The sequence below is a fragment of the Pezoporus wallicus genome, unplaced genomic scaffold (assembly GCF_028554395.1).
Source record: "Pezoporus wallicus isolate ANWC-B61680 ecotype Strahan unplaced genomic scaffold, APGP_CSIRO_Pwel_v1 contig_2492, whole genome shotgun sequence".
NCBI classification, from domain to species: domain Eukaryota; kingdom Metazoa; phylum Chordata; class Aves; order Psittaciformes; family Psittacidae; genus Pezoporus; species Pezoporus wallicus.
The window spans coordinates 2,404,604-2,428,207 of record NW_026637796.1 but is presented as its reverse complement, the minus strand read 5'-3'; the positions used below and the strand labels follow the sequence as shown (position 1 = coordinate 2,428,207).

Genomic DNA, 23,604 nt, shown 5'->3' with positions numbered 1-23,604 from the left:
GTATCTGTTATTCAATGGAGAAGGGCTTGGCTTAGTAACAGTTACTTCCAGGCAGTTACTTATGACTTAAAACCAAAAAACCCAAACACAAAATAACAAGTTGTATCAAAATAAGTAGTACTAGGCTTAAAATCTTGCCCTGCAACAGAACATAATTCTTGTAATTTCATAGAATAATTTAAGAAATAATATTTCTTGAATACCCATTAAGCTGCAATAGAATTATAAACAAATTGTTTCAAAAGGCAGGAAATACACTTTTTATATTTGAGGTAACATTGGGAATTATAGGTCAGAATTTGAGTTTGTAATTCTGGATTAATGAATTTTAGGTTAACACATGCCTTTATTCTCAGTTTAAAAATACCAGTGTTGTATTTCATTCTTCCAGCTCTTATTTTAGGAATAAACCATTGTCTGTTTTTCAGACAAGGAAAGTTGGAACAGCAGGTAATGTAAAGTAAATTTCTAAATAGTCTTTCAGAGCATCTTTGTCAAAGAATAAGGTGAAACAAGCTGCTCCTTCTTGCTCTAAAATAATTTCTAAAATAATCTTAAAAAAAAAAACAAAGGTCACTCTGTCTTCCACTGTTACATCAAACATCTCTGGAATTCTTTAAATAAAATGCAGTCACTTAGAATTATATCAGACTGTAAATACTGCATGTTTAATACACACTGAGCAGGCTGTTTCTTTTGGAATTGTCTTTCTGTCTCTGAAATCTAATCAAATTACTTGAGATACCAGTGTTGTGATAGTCTTCCTTTCAACCTCACAGATAAAAATTCTGTGGATCGAAAACCACATTGTAGTTCAAGAGAGAGTAGTCCAGCAGGGTAACTCCGTATCAACTGCTGCCTTTTCCTCTGAAGAAATGGAGTTGACTTAATACTTCGGTAGGGAAAAGTCTTGAATTTGAGATGTGTTCTGCTGGGCTTGCATTTAGGTCTGTGAACCACTGGCTTACAAAGACACTATCCTGAAAATCTCATCCACTGTTGATAAAGATTCAGAATTAAGATCCCTCAGACTCTTAGGGATTATTAAAAGTCCTACATTTTGTCTTTTAGTGAAGATGTAGGGCTTTATTTTAAAGTGATGCCATTCTTATCAAGTTAATTTTTCTTTTCCTTCATTGGCAGGTAAGTGTAGTGGTCGGCAAGAAGACACTCTTTCTTTTTAATTTGAATGATCCTGATAACCCGATTGATCTGACATTTCAGCAGGCTTATGGCAGTATTGTATCCTACAGATGGTGAGCAGAATAACTTAATGAGGCATTCTGGTGTTAACAAGCTGAAGACTTTCCCTGTAGTTCTGATAAATGCTGGATATCAAATCGTATACACTGGATTTTTCTTGGATGTATTGTTGCCTTTTTAATAATTCTTTTCAAAACACAAGTCTACATTTTGTAATTATTTTACCTGACAATTCAATGGCTATATAAAAGCAGTATTTTCAAATATAATTGCTGTTGGTATGCTCAGCTTTAGAGCACTGATCCTATTGCTATCTTGACAGTAGCTTAAACTGAGGGGGTTATAGGTTGTTTTGTAACTAACAAAAGATCTAGGGGTGGAGTTGTATCCTTCAGCCAGCTTGTTGGTTTACAAGTTGTGCAAAGTTCTTGTAGCCTTCCTGCTATGTAATCCAGTTGATAATTGTCCTTTGAAGAAATCCCAAGCTAGAAGTTCCAACTCTGTACTGAAAAATCAGCTGTGCTTTTTCTGTATCTTTGAATCCTGACACCATGTCTTTTAACGCCAGTTTGTTTATTCTTTTACACTACAACTGTGTAAGAAAACCTCTAGCTATATGCATCTTAATTTATGGCCGCATGTCTAACAAGGCATACTTGGGCTGTTTCCCAGGCGGTGATTTCTTTGCTACTAAGCTGATGAAATATTGTTTGAATTCATCCTTGCATGCTGTAACTATTTCTGCCTTAACCTCATTATTTCTACTTGACACTATGAAAAGTAAACAGACCATGTATTCACAAACACAGATTGTAGCTTTGGTTTGTCCACTTTTTTTGCAGTAGTATGCCTTAAGTGCACAGTGACTGGTATTACTATTTTTAGCATAGCTTTGATGGGACTAAGTCAGCCAGAACATTGAAATGAAAGTTTCTGTCTTATGGTATGCTTATTCCAGCAAAGGTACTAGAGATCTTTCTCCTGCCATGTATGCAGCTTGATGAAAGTGAAGTGGCATTATAGGATGTAGAAAAGTGAACTCTGGGTGCAAGCATGATTTTGTCCCTTAAGAATCTTTGGTTATTTTTTCCTTAATCTGTTTTATACTGTGGTGTTCTACATTATATATATATATAAATAATTTTATTATTTTTCCTATCTTCCTATTTTCCTTATCTCAGTAGTCTGAAAGAAAATGCATTTTGCACATTGCATAAATAGATCTCTTTTCCTAATTGTTGGGTTTTTTTGCAACAGGTATGGTGATGGCTACATTATGATTGGTTTCTCACGAGGGTGTTTGGTAGTAATCTCTACACACATTCGTGAGATAGGTCAAGAAATCTTTCAAGCTCATAATCATAAGGATAATCTAAGCAGCATTGCTATATCACAGTCATTAAACAAAGCTGCATCGTGTGGAGACAATTGGTAAGTGGTAGATTTATACATGAAGAATGGAATTAATCTCACTTAACTGTAGCTGTTAGGCATTAAAGCTAGGCTCCCCAAGGCCTCCAAAGGCTTCAAGGCTCCTGAAGAAGTCAAGACAGAGGAGGTGAGAGGAGCTGCTCCATGGAACTACTTCTCTGCCTGAAGTTAGGAGAAGCTAATTTTTGGCCAGAATTTCTGCAATTATAATTAACCACAACAGTAAAGGTTATTCCTTTTGATTCTTTCTTTTTCTGTTATGATACTTGGCTACAAAGTTGATTGGACATAAACATCAGCTTAGCGATAGGAGAACATTTAAAACTGTACTGAGTATGTTGATATCCTCCTCCCTGGTGTTTGGTCTTACCTGCAGTCTAGACAAACATATAAATGTGTAAGCACTTAAGGAAAAAAAATAGTGTGGAGTTTTCCAAAAATAGGTTGTACTTATGATGGAGTAGCTCCTTTAGCTCCTTGTCTGCTATTCCCTGCTCCTGTGATACCCGAATTCTTTAGCAAAAACAGAGCTGAATGGTAGTAGGAGTCAGACTGTTCTGTCTGTCCTCAGTTCTTGCACTTGTCTTATGACACTTGCACATCAAGAGTGGTACAACTACGAGCAAAACATGGTGCAACTTCAAGCACTTCAGCTGTTGTACAATAAGTGTTATTTCTTTAAGGAGTTCTTTAGCATATTGAGTAGTATGGTAGCGTAAGTGAACTCTTATTCTGTCCCTTTTTATGTGAGACAGGATTGAAAGCTAGTGTTTTAAGTCTGTGTTTCAAGCAATGTTTGTCCATCAGGATTGTGTTTCTAACCTAACCTGTATTGTAACAGGTCAAAAGGGACTAAGTGTGTTGTGTTTCCTGCTCCCAAGCTCTCTTGAATTGGATTTGTGCCTTTTTCCTCAAATTTTGGTTCTCTGAGCAAATCTTTATGTACAGTGATAGTGATATACTATTTAGGGTGATGGAGAATAATGAGTGTCTGTTGCTTTTCAAGAAACAGAAGGCATTTTGAATTTCTCTCTGTTTAGGCTGTCTTGATTGGGTTGGGTTTCTTCCAGTTCATGATGACTGAAATTTAAATTGGTGAGAATGTCTGTTTATTTTGTTGTAGCATTAAAATTCATGACCTGTCAGACCTGAGAGAAATGTATGCCATAATAAACTTGGATGATGAAAACAAAGGTATGTCAAAAGTCTCCGTGAGGACAGAAATTATTATAAATCAGGTAAAACAGAATTTTGATGGTGACTCTGTTTACATGGATGAAAGTACTGCTGTAGGAAAAAACTGTAAATATAGCACTTACCATAAATTCTTTCTTTCACAGCTTGTATTTATTAGGTGACACACAGATAAATGGGGATGTATTTTGTTTTGTCTGTTCAAAGTATAGAGAAGTACAGCTCTCAGAATATTCAATTCTTTAATGTTTTCATTTTTCGAATCTGTAATACAGTATATTTAGATTACTAAAATAATTCCTTAACTGGCTTCTGCTTCTTTACGGGGTTTTTTGGTGGTTAGGGTTTTTTTTTTGTGCTTTTCAGTATCACTTGTACTGGTATATAGACACTTAATCTGTTCTCATCCTGATACACATGATTTGTACCTGTGGCTTCCAGAACTTTCTTACAAGATTCTGTTCTTGGGTAATAAGATACCACTATTATCTCTTCCTGTAGTATCCATAAATGCTTCAGTTATTGCCAACTCTTCACTCCTAGGAAGATTCTAAATTAGTATGTTATGGGTTTAGTTTGAGTGATTCCAGTTGGTTTTGGAGTTCTGTTAATTGGTTATGTTTGAGTACATTAGTACTCATTCATATTCCTAGATATGAATTCCTACCGTTTTCATATTTTAAAGCAAAATAATTGTTTCTTGGGTTTAGTAGTAGAAGATTTATTTTTATTTTCATTTTTTTTCCTCCCAAAACCTTGTGAATGTTTTAGGTGTAGACAAGCTGGCTTGGACAGATGATGGACAGTTGTTGGCAGTATCTTCACGAATAGGATCCCTCCATGTTTTCTTGACAAAACTTCCAATCCTTGGAGATGCTTGCAATACACGGATTGCATACCTCACTTCCCTTCTTGAAGTTACTATAGCAAATCATGTGGAGAGAGTATGATAACTTTTTCCTTTTAAACTTCATTTAGATACAAGTAAAGTAAGTATTAGTAGTGGATGAAAATGGTTTTGTTTTGTTTTCTTACAGGAGCTACCAGTCGCAGTCTCTGTTGAAGTAGAGCCAAGTTTTGTGGCTATTGGTGTTTATCATTTGGCTGTAGGAATGAACAATCGGGCTTGGTTTTATGCACTTGGAGAGAATAGTAAGCATAAATTCAGTTCTTTAAAAATTACTGCATCATTGTGTTTTATGAATTCAGTGTTGTGTTTAGGAGTTCTGAACATTACACATTGTACAGTAACAACTTGAATTGCCATATGGTCTTGTTAGGACCAGATAATGATCTTCACAGGCTGAAGCAGTTATGACAACACATTGTAAATAATAGAAATAAAACTTTAGGTTCAAGGTAGTGGTAACAAAATGTAGAATGTTTCTTGTTTCTTTTTTCAGGTCATGTTAACCAATGCAAGACTTTTAGGCTTTTGAGACATTATTGGACAGTGTCTTTAAATATGAAGTTTGGCAAAGTACCTGGGGACTATATGATCAGAGGGTTTAAGCTTGTAAATTGGTAGATGTTCATGTTGCTTGCATGGGGCAAAGTAGAATGGCTATGCTATGTCCAAATTTTAGACAGTGGATTTAAAGTTTTCTTGCCTCTTTATGCATCAACTTTTTTGACTAATATTCCATTAATCAAAACTGTAAAAATACTAGTCAGAGTTGCATAGGAAGAGAGCTTTTTGTACTTTCTAACCAGTTTTCTGACTGCTAAGAAGAAAGTCTGTTTACATGTGACCCATCCCCTCTCTGCTTAGTTGTGAGTTTTTCACACCTGGCTACTGGGCTGCGGATTTAGACAAGCGAAGACTTATACAAAATAAAATATTTTTACCTTTTTATTTTCTGTTTTAATTTTTTAGATGTAAAAAAGCTTAAAGATGTGGAGTACTTGGGAACTGTAGCAAGTATGCACCTTAATTCCGATTATGCGGCTGCTCTCTTCGAGGGTAAAGTCCAGTTGCATATGGTAAGAGCTCTGGCAATTTTGAGTGCTGAAGTAATGAGTTGATCTAAGCTGAACAAGTTAATGTTTTAATTTAAAAAATGAGGTAAAATTGAACTTCTGTTAATGGAGGTAAAAAAAAATAAAAATTCCATAGAATTTTTTACTGGCTAATAAAATACAAAGGTGACTTCCTGTAGGCTTTAGAAATACAACCTAGTCTGAAACAGGTGAAGAAAACGTGTTTCCTTATGAACTGTTTAATTAATTTAATTAAAAAATCTCTGGGGGAATGTGACAGAAGCAGGTGCTGGGGTTCTGAGGGATGTGCAGGTTTGTATTAATCTCCTTTCCTTACAGTTTGGTACAGGCAAAAGTATGATACTTCATTGTTAACAGTAGGGTTTTTCAAGTCATTCTGTTCTTTATAATTAGGTAGAAGGTGAAGGTTTGGATGCTCAAGAAGAACGAGAAACTCGACTCTTCCCAGCAGATGGTGATAAATACCAGATTTTGTGCCATGCTTTAACTAGTGACTTCCTCATATATGGTACAGATGTGAGTATTGCTTCTGTCTGAATTATTTGGATTATTACCTATACTTTTAGGAAGAAAAAAAAGGTTCTGAGAAGTTTACAATGGATTATTTTCTATGCAAGAACTTTATGCAAATATAGTCAAATTTACATTCAAGTTCCTTTACTGTTGCATTTATATAAGATGCATTGTCATGAAGATCAACTCTTGCTTTTACTAGTGTTTGTTGCAAAGCACTGATTTTAATAGCAGAATTTAATTCTATTGCATTAGTGAAAGGGTTGCAATCAAAATGTCTTCCAGATAAAAGAAAAAACGTCACTTTGCTTTGCAAATTTGTTTATTTAGGTGGTGATGTGATAGGTGTGGACAAAAAGGTACTGGGGTAAACAAGTGTGATAGCATAAATGGAAGTCATTACTTATTATAGAAGCCTTTGCCTGAAGAGAATTTTTTTTAGGCGATTCAACAAAGATGGGAATTAGGAGGGCACTGAAGAAGGATGTGAACATGCTTATGGATTTTTCTGGAGATTTTCCTGTGCATGAGGAGTATTTTCTGGTACTGGAAATACAGGGCACATTTAGCATTGTAGTACTGTGCTCTTTGTGACACAGCTTTTTGTGACATAGGCTGATGTATTGTCCTTAGAGGAAAGGCAGACTCACTATGTCTGGTGTTATCACTCTTTTGGTAACTTGAGTGGTTTTGCAGCAGCTGAGGGCTTTCCTACTTCCTCAGTACCTGAACTGGTACTAATAAATTGAAAGTACTAAATTCACAACTGATCAATTTGATGATGCAGATTTTACAATTGACATCAAAAGATTCCTTTTACTTTTCTTCTTTGTGCAACAGATTGAAATAAGCATTAATCACAAATCAGTTTGATTGCTTTTCCCCCCTGAATTATGTACATTTGTTCTCATGTTTCTCCCTTGGAGGCAGATTTTCCAGGTTTGTGTGAAGGTTAAGCTTCTCCCAGTGGCGAGGCAGGCATTTCCTCTTTGGAGAACTGTACAGGAAATACAGCATAACATGTGAGATAAACAACAAATACAATAGAAACCTCAAACCTCCAACTCCTTACCCCCCTCCCCCCAGAAAACCTCAATTTTCCTGTCCTGCCCAAAACCAGCTGTAAATGAAGAAGGAAGCCAAAAAACCCCCCCTGGAAGTATTTTTCTTTAAAGCTAACTCTTTGTGCTCAGCACTCTTAAAAATCAGAGAAACTACAGCTAAGTTAGTTATCTGCATGCCACTTACTGATATCATTATTAGCTTTTTTCTGTTATTTCTCGTTAGACTGGAGTTATTAATTATTTCTACATCGAAGACTGGCAATATGTGAATGAATATCGGCATTCTGTCAGCGTGAGAAAAGTTTTTCCAGATCCCAATGGAACCAGATTGGCTTTTATAGATGACAAAAGTGATGGCTTTGTCTACTGCCCAGTAAGTTAGTGTGGGATACCCATACAATTATATTTACAAGCAGGCTCTTCAACTAGATGGTGTTTCAATAAACTTTTTGTCAAATCCAATGTGTATGCTGGTAGGAGAAATTGGCAAGAAGGCTTGAAGATAATGATAATGTAAAAAAGTTAAATCCATCATGTGAGATCAGGACAATTTCATTATACTAAGTTCCTGATGAGTAGTTTCAGAACTGTATGTGTGTGTGCATTCAAATACAGATATTTTAGCCCATTAACAAGTTCTGCCAGTTTCACTGCCTGTCCCCCTACCTTTTCTCTAAGAAAAGTAATTAACATTTACATAATGTGCATTTTCTTCATTTACTTCCCTTCTGATTTGAACTATTATGTTATTTAGAGTTGCTGCTTATAAGAAAACTTTTTCTTAATTTTTCATATTTCTGCACTATTTATATTCTTTCTTTTTAATCATAACTGAGATGAATATTTGGTTTGTCTCCTTAGCCATTTGCTAGTAATTTTATTACTGCATTGTTTGTAGGTAAATGATAGATTATATGAGATTCCAGACTTCTCACCAACTATTAAAGGAATCCTGTGGGAACACTGGCCAATGGATAAAGGTGTTTTTGTTGCTTTTGATGATGATAAAGCATACACCTACGTTTTTTATAAGGATGCCATTCAAGGTAATGTAAATGCTTTTAAAAACTTATTCACTCTTTCAGTTGATAAAGTAAAACATGTTCTGAGTCTTCATTTGTCTTAAATATTTTTATAATGCATGTACAAATAAACAGTAGTACAGAAGCTTTGTAGTACAACTGGTAGGAAACTAGTTGCTTTGTGGGTTTCTCTGTAAAGCTCTAGCAAAGCATTTTGGTCCTAACTCCCTAAGTTTCTTGCTGTTACAGTCTTTTATCTGAAATTTGCACTTTGTGCTTCAAAATTGTATTTTGGAATGTTAATGAGAAGATTTTAGGAGCAGGGTGACAAAACTTGCATTCACTTACAGTTAACCAAAATCATAGAAATTTCTGTCTTTTTTGCAGAGAAACATTAAGAAATATACCTACAAATACTTGGCAAATGATGGTACTAGTTTAGAAGATTTATGTTATTTATGTATATTTACTTTACTGAAAAATATGTGCTGTGCAGTTGATGGCGACTACCAGAATTGGACACCTTGAATTAATGCCCTGCAAGTCTACATTATTTCAGCTGTGACTGTTTGCTACACTTCTTACCACATAGGGATATTTTAAATGATGTCTTCTTTTCCTCCTGATCTTTGAATCTAGGGTCAAAGATTATTTTGGCAGGTGGCACAGAAGTCCCCTTTTCCCACAAGCCTTTGTTGCTGTATAATGGAGAATTAACTTGTCAGACTCCGAGTGGGAAAACAAACAATATGTATCTGAGCACTCACAGGTTCCTTGGCAATTTGAAAGACTTGGGACCTAATGAGCTGACACAAATGCTTACTCAGACTTTAACGTTGAAAAGGTACATCTGTGTTTTAATTATATTGTGTAAATTGTTTTCTTCTGTGCTTATAGCTCAGTATAGCATATCCTGGTGATTTAAAAATGTGATTATGAATATTGATAAATCAGATTGATCCATGAGTCCATGTAGCTGTCTATACAGACCAAGCTGAATAATTGGCCTAGTGGTGCTTTATTTGTTTTCCACTGTCAAGTAAAAGCTGACATAGTTTTTTTCAGGACTGCTTCAGAGTTCTATGACAGTGTCTCTTCCAAAACTGGCCAAAGGTGCTTGTACATACTCCCCACTGTAATGAAGCAATGTAAAATCGTTATAATGGAAGCAATGCCAGAGTAGGGAAAGCAGATGATTTCCTGAAGAAGTGAGGTAGAAACAGGAGAAACAGAACTGTTAAGTTATGTGTTTGTATTTCTCCTTTCTTCCTGACACCTCTCTCTCTCTGTGGCTTAGAATTAAATGCTTTTCATCTGTTCCCTACCATAATATTAGGAAAAAAAAGAGTCGAGAGGGAATTTTATGTTTGACTAATACCTAAAATTAAAATAGTTTTAATAATGTTGTTTTACCTTGTAAAGGTTTTCTGAAGCATGGGAGTTGTGCAGACTTCTGAATGACCAGTCTGGGTGGAATGAGCTGGGCAAAGCTTGCTTATATCATATGGAGGTGGATTTTGCAATACGTGTTTATCGGACATTTGGTAATGCTGGGATGGTGATGTCACTAGAACAAATAAAGGTAAAATGTAAAGTCCCCTTTAAATAGGAAATATGGTGATTTAATTCTTCTTTAAGAATTGCTGAGTTCTTATTTTCTGGGGATTTTGGTGTTTGGTTTGTTGTTTTTTAAAGTAGAAGGTGAATTATTTTCAAGGGAGTTAATAGTTACTGAGGAGAAAATGTCCAAACCATGTAACTCTTGCTTGGTTTTTTCTTTAAGTGGTTGCAGTCTCTACTGGAATGCACAACATGCCTTTCTGCATTTGCTTGAAAATATTCATGTCTCGGGCATTTGGAAGCTCTGTTTTCCTTTGTCATTTTTAAGAAAATGTTTAAGGCCACTATTATTAATTAAAAAAAAAGTCATATATCTAAAAGTGTATGAAATAGTACCCTAAGAATATAGTTCCACAAACTGCAGTTTGGACAGTGTTAGCTGTAGTGACTTTGACTTCCAGTAAGAAAGTGAGGGCTTTTCCTTGGTTTGTAGAATCCATTCAACGCACATGGTTGTAGAATACAAAACTGTTTTGTTTTGATGTGCTTACTAAATTATTTTACTTACAACAATATTTTTTTTTTCTCTTGGACTACTTTTGCACCTATTACATCATTTTACAGGGAATAGAAGAACACAACCTTTTAGCAGGACATCTTGCCATGTTTACTGGCGATTTTAATCTGGCTCAGGATTTGTATCTGGCATCCTCCTGTCCTGTTGCTGCACTTGAGGTATTCATTTAAGATGTGTAAATGTTTTGCAGATGCTTTCATCTCCACCTTAATGTTGGACTGTTTCACCTTCTGATAATTCTGCCCTCTTGTGGTTTTGTTCTTGCCATTTTGTGACTGTCAGATACTCTTTTAGGATGAATTCAAATTACCTGAATCTTTCTAGAACACTAGCTCTACATTTGTATTTAGAATAACATAAGGTTCAGAATTTAATACTTGCATCAGAAAATTTTACTGTTCTTTGTTAATAGATGCGAAAAGACTTGCAACACTGGGACAGTGCACTTCAGCTGGCTAAGCGTTTGGCTCCAGACCAGATCCCTTTCCTATCAAAGGAATATGCAATGCAGCTTGAATTCACGTAAGTTCTCCTGTAAAGTTGCAGTGTAAGAAGATTAAACCAATACTCATGCTCACTAGAAGAATATAAATTGAGATACAATTGAGGTGCAAGGTCCTATACCTGGGTCAGAGCAATCCCAGGCACAGCTACAGGCTGGGCAGAGAAGAGATTCAGAGCAGCCCTGTGGAGGACTTGGGGGCGTTGGTCAATGAGAAACTTAACATGAGCCAACTTCAGTGTGTGCTCGCAGGCCAGAAAGCCAACTGTATCCTGGGCTGCATCAAAAGGAGCATGACCAGCAGGTTGAAGGAGGCGATCCTGCCCCTCTGCTCTGCTCTCGTGAGACCTCACTTGGAGTATTGTGTGCAGTTCTGGTGTTCTCAACATAAAAAGGACATGGAACTTTTGGAACAAGTCCAGAGGAGGACCATGAGGATGATCAGGGGGCTGGAGCACCTCCCGTATGAAGCCAGGCTGAGAAAGTTGGGGCTGTTCAGTGTGGAGAAGAGAAGGCTGCGTGGAGACCTCATAGCAGCCTTCCAGTATCTGAAGGGGGCCTATAAGGATGCTGGGGATGGACTCTTCATTAGGGGCTGTAGTGATAGGACAAGGGGTAACGGGTTAAAACTTAAACAGGGGAAGTTTAGATTGGATATTAGGAAGAAGTTCTTTACTGTAAGTGTGGTGAGGCACTGGAATGGGTTGCCCAAGGAAATTGTGAATGCTCCATCCCTGTGTTGAAGGCCAGGTTGGACAGAGCCTTGGGTGAGATGGTTTAGTGTGAGGTATCCCTGACGATCTTAAGGTTCTTTCCAACCCTAATTATTCTGTGATTCTGTGAGATTCTGTGAATCTGTGATTGTCAGATACATCAGCTAACTACATTGCTGAGAGAGGATTCTGTGAGGTCTTGCAGCTATAGTATAAAGAAGAGTAGTTTTATAAGGAATACCTCATGCTAGAGACATATGCTAGCAAATAATAGTTACTTTTGATTAATTTCACTATACCTGGCTTCTTTGCAGCTGGAAGATGCACTATATAATATGATCATCTACTGACTAAATACTTTCTTGCAAGCAAGTTGGTGGAAAATAAAATTCACACCATTTAACACTTCTTACATTGGACAAAAGCCTTGCCTTTTGCCTTTCTTTCATTAAATACCCATTAGCCTTCATTTTCTTACATATTATAGGTAGGTGAGTGTCAGATTTCAAGGCTGTCAGTCCCTGAAAGAGAGAAGGTTTTAACCAGTTGCCATGATTTTAGAAAGATTTTCTAGGCAATTCTTCCCAGATGAAATCTGGTTTAAATGTCTAAACCAAGAGGAAAAACTCATCTGTTAATAGAGTTGTTAGACAACTCTGTCTCCCTGGCACTGAGAGAGGACAGTTGTTGGTCACAGAAAGGAAGGAACAGAGGCATATGAAGCAATGCAACCATCTGTAACTTGAGTTCTGAATGTATTTGAGGAAAAAAACTGCCTTCATTTTTATGTTGTAAAAATTCAAGAATAATTCTAGAAGGTTAGTTTCATTTATCTCACAGAAAAATAAGGAAGTAGGGATGAGATTACTGAGGTGTATTGTGCAGATAGGTTATTTTCCTGTCTTTCAAGGGAGATTTATTGGTCTCACTATAATGAAATTGAGAGACAGACTAAGAGACAGACTACATCTTTGGCTAATAGCTTGATAAAGTGCTAAGAAAGTGCCATGAGTAACTGTCCATCTTTTGCATACTTCACATTCTTGTACGGTCATTATGTCTAAAGCAGGACAGATACATGTATAATCTGTATGGTAGGAAGGTAACCATCTCTTTCTAGTAAAACTATTCTCTGTATAACTTCCAGTTTTCTTTTAGGGGTGATTATAGTAATGCTCTGTCACACTATGAGAAGGGAATCACAGGAAATAATAAGGTAATTCCATTTTACTAATGATAGCATTTGTATTATCATACTACACATTGTCATGTTTCAGACTCACTTGAATTCAGGTGGGCTTTTTTATTCCACTCTAAGTCTGTATGAGTGTTTCATTTGGGATAGTAGTCTTCACACTTATTTTTAATACACAGAATGATGCTTTCTCTAGGTGTAAAGCATTATTGACATTATATTAACATGGCATAACTAGATTTAGGTTTTATAATTTGAGCAGTTTCATAATAGACATGCAAATGTCAGAAAATACTGCTTGGGTTTTCATTGTTATAACAAAGGTCCTAATAATTCTTTCTGTTATTCTTTATTGAATTGTTATCTGTATAAAGACAAGCAAGGATTGTGTTAGAAGATTAACGTTGTATTCAGTAGATCCTTCCTTATTCTGGCATTATTTCCCCTAACATAATAATATGGATAGGGCTTTGTGCAACCTAGTCTAGTGGAAGGTGTCCCTGCCCATGGCAGAGGGGCAGGAACTAGATGAGCTTTAAGGTCCCTTCCAACCCATACCATTCTATAATTCTATGATAATATTTGCATAATGTCTATTCAGCGACTTAAATGATAATTAGGGAACATAATCAGAGAAATAGCAACATTTCTGAAATCAAGCCATTTGGCCTTAAGAAGCATCAGTGGCCTTACCACTTACAAAAAAAGATTAAAGGAAATATCCTGCTTGTAGTTTCTTTTTTCTCTCCTGTTGGTTTTAGAGGAAAAATGAGAGTAGTACTGAGCTGTCTGTAAAGCGTATGTGTGCTTGGTCTGGACAGATCTTGTAAGAAAAATGTAAAAATTAAAGCTTAAGAAAAGAACTAAGCTGAGTTCTAAGTGACAGCTGTAGCTAGGCAAGAATTTTGAGACAAAAATTGACTTTGTGAAGTCTGTGTAATGTTTTGATAATTTGCTTCAGTGCTTGGTTACTGTGGCTTTTGTGACCTGGTATTTCTAATGTATAATGTATAGTTACTGCTTTTCATTTGATTGCCAGTACCAGGATCATGATGAAGCTTGCCTTGCTGGGGTGGCTCAAATGTCTATTCGAGTCGGAGATATCCGTCGAGGGGTAAACCAGGCCATTAAACATTCCAGTAGGTTGCTAAAGAGAGACTGTGGAGCTATTCTGGAGAATATGAAGGTATTCAAAAGAGTTAATAAAGCTAAACCTGAATAAGTGAAATCATTAAGCTATTTGTTGAATTTTTTTTATTTTAATTTAGAAATGATGTTTTAATGATTTCCAATATTGTAGCAATTTTCAGAAGCTGCTCAGCTCTATGAAAAGGGACAGTATTATGACAAGGCAGCATCAGTGTACATCCGATGTAAAAACTGGTAAGTGCTGTTTTCAGGGAAGTGGTGTATTTCAAAGAACTTGCTATGGTACTTTTTGGAAAGGAAGGATTCTCTGAATAGCACAACTGTCTCATTGAGTATGTTTCATTGATTTTATTGTTCCTTCACCCAAGCTGAAACAAGAACAGTGTTCTCTCAGAAGCTTCTGTTGTTTTAAATAGTCTTATTGTAAATGGGAGATAGTCTTCCTTTTTTCTTTTTTCCGTTATGTTTAGTTACCTGCAATTTCAAATACTTAATGTGCGTGTGCACATGCACACACGTGCACTGAATTCAGTAATTTTATTTGTGTAGTTACTATTTAGTTCATCAAATTCCTTCAGTTATAAAATACATTGCCTTAAGTACACAATCAAGAAGTATTCACAGCTGCACCTGTACTGTTGGCATTCTGTTCTCTTCACATTCTTTCAGATTACAGTTTTAATACAGTGCTGCTTGTTCTACTGTAGATTAAGTAGAGAATATTGGATGTAAAAATGGTTGGTCTGGCACTTATACATCTCAAATTTAATGAGAAGATACTGTCCTTCGTTAAGCCTGTACCTTCATAAAGCAGTCTGTAGTTTCCAGTTCTTTTATCTATAAAGTGCAGCTTTTTGAGACTATTAAAGTGCCTTCAAAGCTTATACATTACATGCACTTAGTTCTTTTTTAGCCTTCTTTTAGTGTTGGTATAAATATGCCTGTTTTACTGGAAAAAATTTGAAACCAGATATATTTATTAAATAACAATTGTCTTTCTAGGGCAAAGGTTGGTGAACTTCTTCCTCATGTTTCATCTCCAAAGATTCACCTACAATATGCAAAGGCCAAGGAAGCAGATGGCAGGTGAGTTTTAATCCTTATGTTTTTTATGAAAGTTATTGTTTGTTGTCATTATCGATGTTATTAGATATTACCCTTTTAAAAAACAAACTTAAAGACAGGCTTTAAATTTTGCATAAAACAGCCTTGTGAAAATGCATTCTGAAATACATAAACTTAAGGTGTCATGTAAGGATTTTAAATGTAATCTAAGGACCTTTCATTAGTATCAAAGATGTGTTTCTAATTTACTGTTTTCCTGTCTAAGTATTAATATTTTTTACCAAAATCATTAAAATACACTGTGTATTGAATTCCACTTAGCAAAGTATTGAAGAGTTTGCTTTGTTTCTAATGACTCCTCACCTGTGATTTTTAAATGACATTCAAAGGGAATAGTTGTGAAAGAATTTTTTTCATTCTAGAACCAAATTACTTAATGTCTGCACTTGCAAAATATTGAATAATGTGAAATTATTGGCTGAAATGAAAGCCCAAAATAGGTTATATGTAATCACAGAATGTAGGTTCTACTTGTCTTTACCCATCAGTAAATGTGCTTCAGAATAATGATACTTTATAAACAGGACCAAAGCTAAATGTCTGCATTGATGAGACTAGAAAATACTATTTGTGTCAGTTGTGTAGTGTGAGAATGAGAAATCTCTTGATCTTGTTTACAGAACAGAAATCTCGTTTTTTACATTGTACAACTAGCTATCGTCTGTTTTTTATAATTTTCTCACTCCGAAGTGATTTCATACAGAACTAATGGAACAGATGAACTGCTTTTAAGATATACCAAAAGAGATGCTAGCAAAGTAGGTCAAAAATAGTATCGTGGTAGAGATTTCTCTGATTTCATTCTTCCAAGAAAAAATTAAATAGAGCCAAAAAAAAGCATAGTAATTGCAGAACAAGGTTATTATATGCAAACTGAAAGGAAGGTGTCACAGAATAACCTCTCAGCAGCAAAATACTTTCTTTCACACCTTATTGTAAGGAGTTATTTAAAAGTTAGAAAAACTGATGTGGAACCATCATTTTACAGGTACAACGAAGCTGTGATAGCTTATGAGCATGCAAAACAATGGGATAGTGTAATTCGACTATATTTGGATCACCTCAATAATCCTGAGAAGGCTGTTAATATTGTGAGAGAAACACAGTCTCTTGATGGAGCAAAGATGGTGGCCAGGTAACAGTCATACACTGCAGGCTAAAAAAATGGTGGAAGAGACCATACCTATTGGAAGCTGCTGAGGCTTGCTGACATACCAGACTCTAGTTATTGGTACTTGGCCAATGACTATATTTCAGTTTATTGATTTGAGTTCTGTAAAATCTGGACAGCTGAGCAGGTGCTGATTATTTTTTTTTCCTTCTTTTTAACTTTCTGATTAAAACTGTATTAACCTGAAGTTTAAACGATAATGAAAGTTGTCATACTGTATTATTTATGCTGTTAATTTTAGTAATCTGTTTAAAATAATCAAGATATAAATATCATATTGGTGTGCCACAAAATATACTATATTTCTAAAACATTTAATGTAGTCATTATGCTCATTAGTATTAAGGCATTAATTTGTTCATTCTTCTTAGATTCTTCCTCCAGCTTGGTGACTATGGTTCTGCCATCCAGTTCCTAGTCATGTCCAAGTGCAATAATGAAGCTTTCACATTAGCTCAACAGCACAATAAGATGGAGATTTATGCTGATATCATCAGTGAGTATTTCAAGTTAATAGTTTGCTGTTCTTTTAATTGGTTTAAACTGATTTCAAATCATAAGACAAGGGGTGTGACGTTTTGTTTCCCAGGCTTTCCATTTCCAGTCACCATGGACATTTTTGGCAAATCTGTGTCTGATTCAGGCCTACAAGCTAGGCTTTGCTTTCAGCTGAGGTATCTCCCTTGGTCTTCAGTCTAGGTTGTTTTCAGATTTTGTCTGTGCTGAAGATTTTTCTGTTTATCCATAGAGATAAAGTATTTGTCTAGACTGTGCTGCTTGTGTTCATTGAGGGATCCCTTTCTTTGACCTTGATATATGTAGTACCGCTTTTCCAAAACTAACACTTTTACTGGGACAGTTCTTGATTTTTATCCTTTTTCCCATACTTCCAGCTCTTTCCTTAAATATGTATAGCACTTGCATTTTTTTCTTTTTTTTTTTTTTTCTTTAAGGCCCTTTGTAACCCCCTCTTGTCTCAGTGGGAGACAAAAAGGAGACCTGACTGAGAAGCTGACTTACATGTCAGCCCATGTCCTGGGTTCAGCTGTAACAGTTATTTTTCTCCTTGTTAGTAGCTAGTGCAGTTCTGTTTTTGACTTTAGTCTGAGTCAGTGGCCAGCTTCTCGACTTGCAATAAATGTAGTAATTTTTCACCTGTGTCAGGCACCATTCTTTGCAAAGAGTTCCACATGCATATCTACCAAATTCTCTCATATTTTCAAGTAATCTCTTCCTTTAAAAAACATACTTGTTACAAAGGTTTTAAAAACTTGGCAGCAGCTAGCTTAGTGATGCATTGTGGCAGCTGCTTGTCAAGGTAGCCACTATTGTTCTGCTGCTCCTTATGCTTTTTTCCTTTTCTCCTATCCAAAATACAGTGTCTCTAATTGTAATCTAAGTGGATGGAAAAATAGCTGAAAACTTACTTTGGACTGGTGGCTGTCTTTGGTTTAGATTCACACAGTAAAATCAAGCTTTGGTTAGAAGATGTTGTGTTCCCTGCTACCACATGGTCACACTGATCCTCATAGGCTTGCTTTGTGCAATACATACTTGCATATTCTTAAACTCTGAGAAATAATTAGGTGATAATCTCATAATCACTTGCGCTGTTTTATTTTTGCCAAGACATGATGGAAAAATTCGTTAGTAGGCTATAGTAATGTAATTTTACTGTGTCTGTTAAAAAAACAGAAAACCTATGGAAACAAGTATTTCACTCCACTATTAGCTCCTAATGTCTGACATTTAATCTGATTAAATAGGGAAAAAATGTAGACATAATTTGAGTCTAGCTGGCTTTGGTTTTCTTTGAATATCAGTAGGAAAACAAAATTTAGACTAAGATCTTGCTTCTTCAGTAGGGCTTTTATCTTACTGAGAACACTGCTGTCATTGCTGTCTATCTGTTGCAGGTTCGGAAAGCGCTACCAATGAAGATTATCAGAGCATCGCACTCTATTTTGAAGAAGAAAAGAAACATTTTCAGGCGGGAAAGTTTTTCTTGCTGTGTGGTCAATATGGAAGGGTCAGTACTTAAAGGGTAAACCAGTGATAGTTAAATGTTCATAGAAACTCTTCAAAATACAGTGCTTCAAAATCAGGGAAGTTCATAGTAGACTTCAGCTGCCTTAACTGATGAAATACTGGTATTTAAAAGTGTAAAAAACATAATTAAACTACTTATGTTTACAGCTATCTACATTTATGTGCTGTGAATTACACACTGCATATGGGTCACTTTTTAACTGCAGCAGAGGCTCCATGTGGATCAGTGATATACTCTTCTCAATGAATCTCTAAATGTCATGAACACAGAAGAAGAACTTATTTGTATCGTGCTAGCTTGATCAGTGATGATGACTTGGTGTCTGGCTTATTGATTTAATACTGTAGCATACCCTAACTTAAAGCTTTTTTAATTTTTCAAGACACAAAATACATTAGCTGAAGTATGTCAGTTGACACGCTCCTTTTTGGTCAGTTATACATTGGTGAGCTGATGCTTATTATAATTTTGACTTCTGTATACTGAACACATACCAAAAAAATATTACTGATTTTTGCAAATTGCAGCCATTGTAGTTGACCACTCCTTCAGCTGGGAGGTAGGGGAGGATCCAGTAGCAGATTAGTCATTCATTTTTCTCACCCTATTGCTGCAAACATCTTTCACAGTTAGATGAAGGTATACACCAGAATTTGGCAAAGACTCAACTCTTATTTCTTGCAGGAGTATCTGGAAGAGCAGCTCCTACCTCTATAATGTGTACGGTTATCTATATGGCTGTAAAATACCGTTAAGACAAGCATTCAGCATGTGATTTGAATGTCAAAATGCAGAGAGAAATAACTTGATAAAAAAATAGGAAAATGTTCATCTCATGTGTTTGAGTTTTAACTTTTCTTCTGTATTGTTTTAGGCATTAAAACACTTTATGAAAAGTCCAGGCACAGAAGATAACTTGGCTATAGAAATGGCAATTGAAACAGTAAGTAATTTGGATAAACAAAAATTTCTTTATTTTCTCAGGAAGTTTACCTTCAGTATGTGACAGTTCCCAGGCATCTAAAATTCCCTGACATAACATGTTAGAAAATAAATGTGAACTACTGCCTGTCAAAGGTGATGAACCAAGTAATCATCTGATTTTAACGCACAGAACTAAAAAAAAATAACAATGTTTTTATGGAAATCTCCATATTTTTCCTTTCTCTTTCATATCATAATTTCTTCTATCTTTATTTAATAGGTGGGACTGGCAAAAGATGAAGCCCTAACAAATCAGCTGATAGACTATCTTATGGGAGAGAGTGATGGCATGCCCAAGGTATTGTATTTTTATCACTGCTATTGTGTCAACATTTTACTGCTTCTTTCAGCAGAGCTTGAATGTGAGCTAAGTGGCGCTGCACCCATGGTTTTCTGCTGTGAAAGCCAGACCTTGGGTGCAGACATTGCAGTCTACAATTCTTTAGTCAACGAATCTAAGGTCTCATACAGACTCACAGTAAATGCAGTCCGGTACAAAATGTTATGTATGGAAGAGGAAGTTCTGCCTTACTGAGGTGAGTGAGATTTGGTAATGATGAAGATGATACGGTCTTGGTGCAGTAAGTTTATTTCACCCCTAGTATAACTGTTGGCTATGATTCTCTTGGGAGATTAGAAATTCAGGCTCTTTCCTCTTCACATGGTGCCTAGAGATTGAGGGTTTGATATTTTAGACTTTTACAGACATTTGGACAGCTGATGGCCAAGCCGGCTTTGCTTTTATACAATTAAAAAACCTGAAACAACTCTATTACTTACCTCTTATTATTTACCTGTAATTTGAAATGCAAACATTAATAAAATTATAAGGGAAGCAGAAGGTAGTGGAACAAATAAAATTCAAGTGCAAGAGACCAGTAGAGAATGCAGCTGTTGGAGGCATTGAATGAAAAATCTGTGTAAGCTAAAGCAATTTCTCACTTATGCTGAAAGTTGGGTGAACCAAAACTGTAGCATCCGATCTCATTTCTAAGAGCAGCAGCCTCACCATTTAGTTGAAAGAAGTGCAAAAGACTGGATATGGAAAGTGAGCTACAAGTTGATGCCCATAGTGAAGAGGCTCTAAAGATTTTAGAAAACGGGAATTTTGTGAATGCTGTAATTGCCATATTTAACATTGTTTTGAACTTCAATGTAGAGCTTTCCTTTCCTTGTTTAAAAGCTCTCTCTTGTTCTTCTGAATGCTTTAACCCAATCTGCCATAGTCTCTCTCAGTGAGTAACAAAATTTTACTTTATCAAATCATACATAGTTGTTTTAAAAATCTATTTAAGAAACAATCTATCTTTATCCCTGTTATGCTATGGAGGATGGTTTTGAAAATACCAAATAAATGGGGTTAGTTGTAGAGAATAGCAGCTTTTATGTGGTGGTATTTTTGTAAAGCTGAAAGTAAGACTAAACTTAAAATAGCCACACAGCAGAAACTTGCTAGTCCTTTCAAGCACTGATCTTCAAACCAGACCATTGCTCACAGCGCCCTGGTTGCTTTAAATCTGATAAGGTGGCATTTAATGAAGTATCACATAATCAAAAATTATTATGCTTATCAAGATTTTGTTGTCTAATTACAAACTCTTTCTTAAATATGTTATTATATCAACTATTAAATTTAACATGTAAAGAATATTAATTTGCCACATGTGGTCTTAACGTAATTTGTCAGGGAGTTAACTGGCAAGGTTCTGCTGTTTTCTGTGTGTGTATTTTCTAAGTACAGGTGTTTTAAAAAGCAAAACTAAATTAAATCATGGCTGTCTAATACTAAGATCAATCAGATTGCAATAATAACTTGATACAAAGACCATAGGAAATGTGTTGTCAGTTGAAAATTCCTTCCTGTAACTTTTGCTTTTAAAATAACTGACTTTAAATGTTAGAACATGAAAGTAAAACATGAGGCTAAATTTTCTTAAATGCCTCCTACTTTTATATTTTTTCCACATATGGCCTCTATGTAAGTCATTTAAATATATTACCTGAGTCAAATATCATTAGAGACATGGTAAATACCATATAAGACTACTGGTCCATGCTGGCACAACATCCTTAGCCTGCTGCAGCAGGAGAAAAGGGGACAAGTGGTCATCAGTAGAACGGCTAGCTGTGGGCATTAGCAGGTGTCAGAAGTTATGAAGAATTACATCCTAACCTACCATTCATAATAATTTTTGGTTTACCCCACTCAAGAAATAGCAGTTTTCCTTTTTAAGGCAGTTTTCAGTGAATAGATAATATCCACTAGTAAGTAGTTGTGGTTACTTTATTATCCAGATAACTTTTACTGTTGTTCAGTTATGGTTCTCAGGACGTTTGACTTTTTGATCATAGAATCATATAATAGTTAGGATTGGAAAGGACCTGAAGATTGTCAAGTTGTAACCCCCCTGCCAAGGGCAGGGATACCTCACACTAAACCATGCCACCAAAGGCTCTGTCCAGCCCGGCCTTGAACACCACCAGGGATGGAGCATTCACAATTTCCTTGGGCAACCCATTCCAGTGCCTCACCACACTTACAGTAAAGAACTTCTTCCTAATATCCAATCTAAACTTCCCCTGTTTAAGTTTTAACCCGTTACCCCTTGTCCTGTCACTACAGTCTCTAATGAAGAGTCCCTCTCCAGCATCCCTATAGGCCCCCTTCAGATACTGGAAGGCTGCTAGGAGGTCTCCACGCAGCCTTCTCTTCTCCACACTGAACAGCCCCAACTTCCTCAGCCCGTCTTCATACGGGAGGTGCTCCAGTCCCCTGATCATCCTCATGGCCCTCCTCTGGACTTGTTCCAACAGTTCCATGTCCTTTTTATGCTGAGGACACCAGAACTGCACACAATACTCCAAGTGAGGTCTCACAAGAGCAGAGTAGAGGGGCAGGATCACCTCCTTCGGCCTGCTGGTCATGCTCCTTTTGATGCAGCCCAGGATACAGTTGGCTTTCTGGCTTGCGAGCACACACTGAAGCCAACTCATGTTCATTTTCTCATCAACCAACACCCCCAAGTCCCTCTCCACAGGGCTGCTCTGAATCTCTTCTCTGCACAACCTGTAGCTGTGCCTGGTATTGCTCTGACCCAGGCGTAGGACCTTGCACTTGGCTTGGTTTATCATGCGTTGCTTAAAATTCTGCTCCATCATCAGTTTAAAAGTGATTTTTTTTTTTTTTTGTCACTTAATATTTTCCTTTATATTGTGAGTTAAAAAGAACAATATGATTGGCCTTTTTTCTTTCTGTATGCTAGTCTTTCTCTCTTGCTTTTATTTCTGTGGCTTTTTCATCCTTTTTTCCCTTGGCTCTCAAGTAGAGTCTTAATCTTAGCAGTTGTTGTCTTTATACGGAAATGTCTTTATAGCTTCCATATTTCTGTTCTTCGATATTTCTGCTTTTGCTGCATGTTTGAGACTTGCATACAAAATCCACAAAGTGTTCCAGAAAACAGGACAATATCATTTAATACAAATCTTTAAAGATATTTTTCTACTGTTTTAACAAAGAATACACATGGTAAATGATTGCGTTTGCTACTAATATTGCAGAATTAGTTGGTTTTGGTTTTTGCTAAGCTGTCTATAAAGCTACCCATGCCTTTTTTTTTTTTTTTTTTTTTTTTGTTTCCTGATTTATATTTTTAAGCTAGAACCATACCATTATATACAGTATTTCAGCTTAATTTCACCTGGATTTACTAATTCAATTATTATCACCTACAGACTTTACTTTTTTTATTGATCCCATTTTAGACATCACTGCTAAAGATATACAATAGTGACACTAGTGACACTAGCCCAGTTTTGGGTTTGGTTGTTTTTCTTTTTTTAATAGTTCCTCTTCCTCATAAGCAGGGTGATTTAATTCTGTATTTTTGCTGTATCTTTAGAAATTATCTAAAATCAGCCAGTTGTCCCCTTAATTTTCAGATTTTTAGCTGCTTTGGATGTTTTAACCATCTGGTCTCAGAACAATATACTTTTTAATGACCAGATTTTGTCATCCTTATTCACACTACGCAGTGTTTGCACCTAGATCTGGAACACAATTTAAACTTTTCTAGCAAAATTTTGAGTTCTAAAAACAGTCCTTTGGTTCTTTTCTGACACCATGAATGCCTACATGTCTGAAGTTGTTGGG

The 23,604-nt window shown here is 36.0% G+C and overlaps 1 protein-coding gene across 6 annotated transcripts in view; it reads left to right on the top strand.

Moving 5' to 3' along the window:
* WDR19 (WD repeat domain 19) overlaps window positions 1-23,604 on the top strand; it is a 43,797-nt gene that overhangs the window by 10,683 nt on the left and 9,510 nt on the right. For 3 of the 6 annotated variants that reach the window (XR_008971971.1, XM_057407576.1, XM_057407578.1), the window contains 22 exons: window positions 1,144-1,256; window positions 2,461-2,634; window positions 3,758-3,828; window positions 4,600-4,772; window positions 4,866-4,980; window positions 5,705-5,811; window positions 6,223-6,345; window positions 7,630-7,779; window positions 8,305-8,452; window positions 9,068-9,272; window positions 9,851-10,010; window positions 10,613-10,723; window positions 10,978-11,087; window positions 12,939-12,996; window positions 14,015-14,161; window positions 14,276-14,358; window positions 15,127-15,210; window positions 16,238-16,384; window positions 16,792-16,916; window positions 18,337-18,449; window positions 19,345-19,413; window positions 19,675-19,752. Coding sequence is in view for 5 of the 6 variants with exons in the window: in XM_057407576.1 (XP_057263559.1) it covers window positions 1,144-1,256; window positions 2,461-2,634; window positions 3,758-3,828; window positions 4,600-4,772; window positions 4,866-4,980; window positions 5,705-5,811; window positions 6,223-6,345; window positions 7,630-7,779; window positions 8,305-8,452; window positions 9,068-9,272; window positions 9,851-10,010; window positions 10,613-10,723; window positions 10,978-11,087; window positions 12,939-12,996; window positions 14,015-14,161; window positions 14,276-14,358; window positions 15,127-15,210; window positions 16,238-16,384; window positions 16,792-16,916; window positions 18,337-18,449; window positions 19,345-19,413; window positions 19,675-19,752 (2,664 nt within the window). In the remaining variant the exon portion in view is untranslated. The remainder of the gene's footprint in view (window positions 1-1,143; window positions 1,257-2,460; window positions 2,635-3,757; window positions 3,829-4,599; window positions 4,773-4,865; window positions 4,981-5,704; window positions 5,812-6,222; window positions 6,346-7,629; window positions 7,780-8,304; window positions 8,453-9,067; window positions 9,273-9,850; window positions 10,011-10,612; window positions 10,724-10,977; window positions 11,088-12,938; window positions 12,997-14,014; window positions 14,162-14,275; window positions 14,359-15,126; window positions 15,211-16,237; window positions 16,385-16,791; window positions 16,917-18,336; window positions 18,450-19,344; window positions 19,414-19,674; window positions 19,753-23,604) is intronic. The other 3 variants (XM_057407580.1, XM_057407579.1, XM_057407577.1) reach the window with 2 other exon arrangements.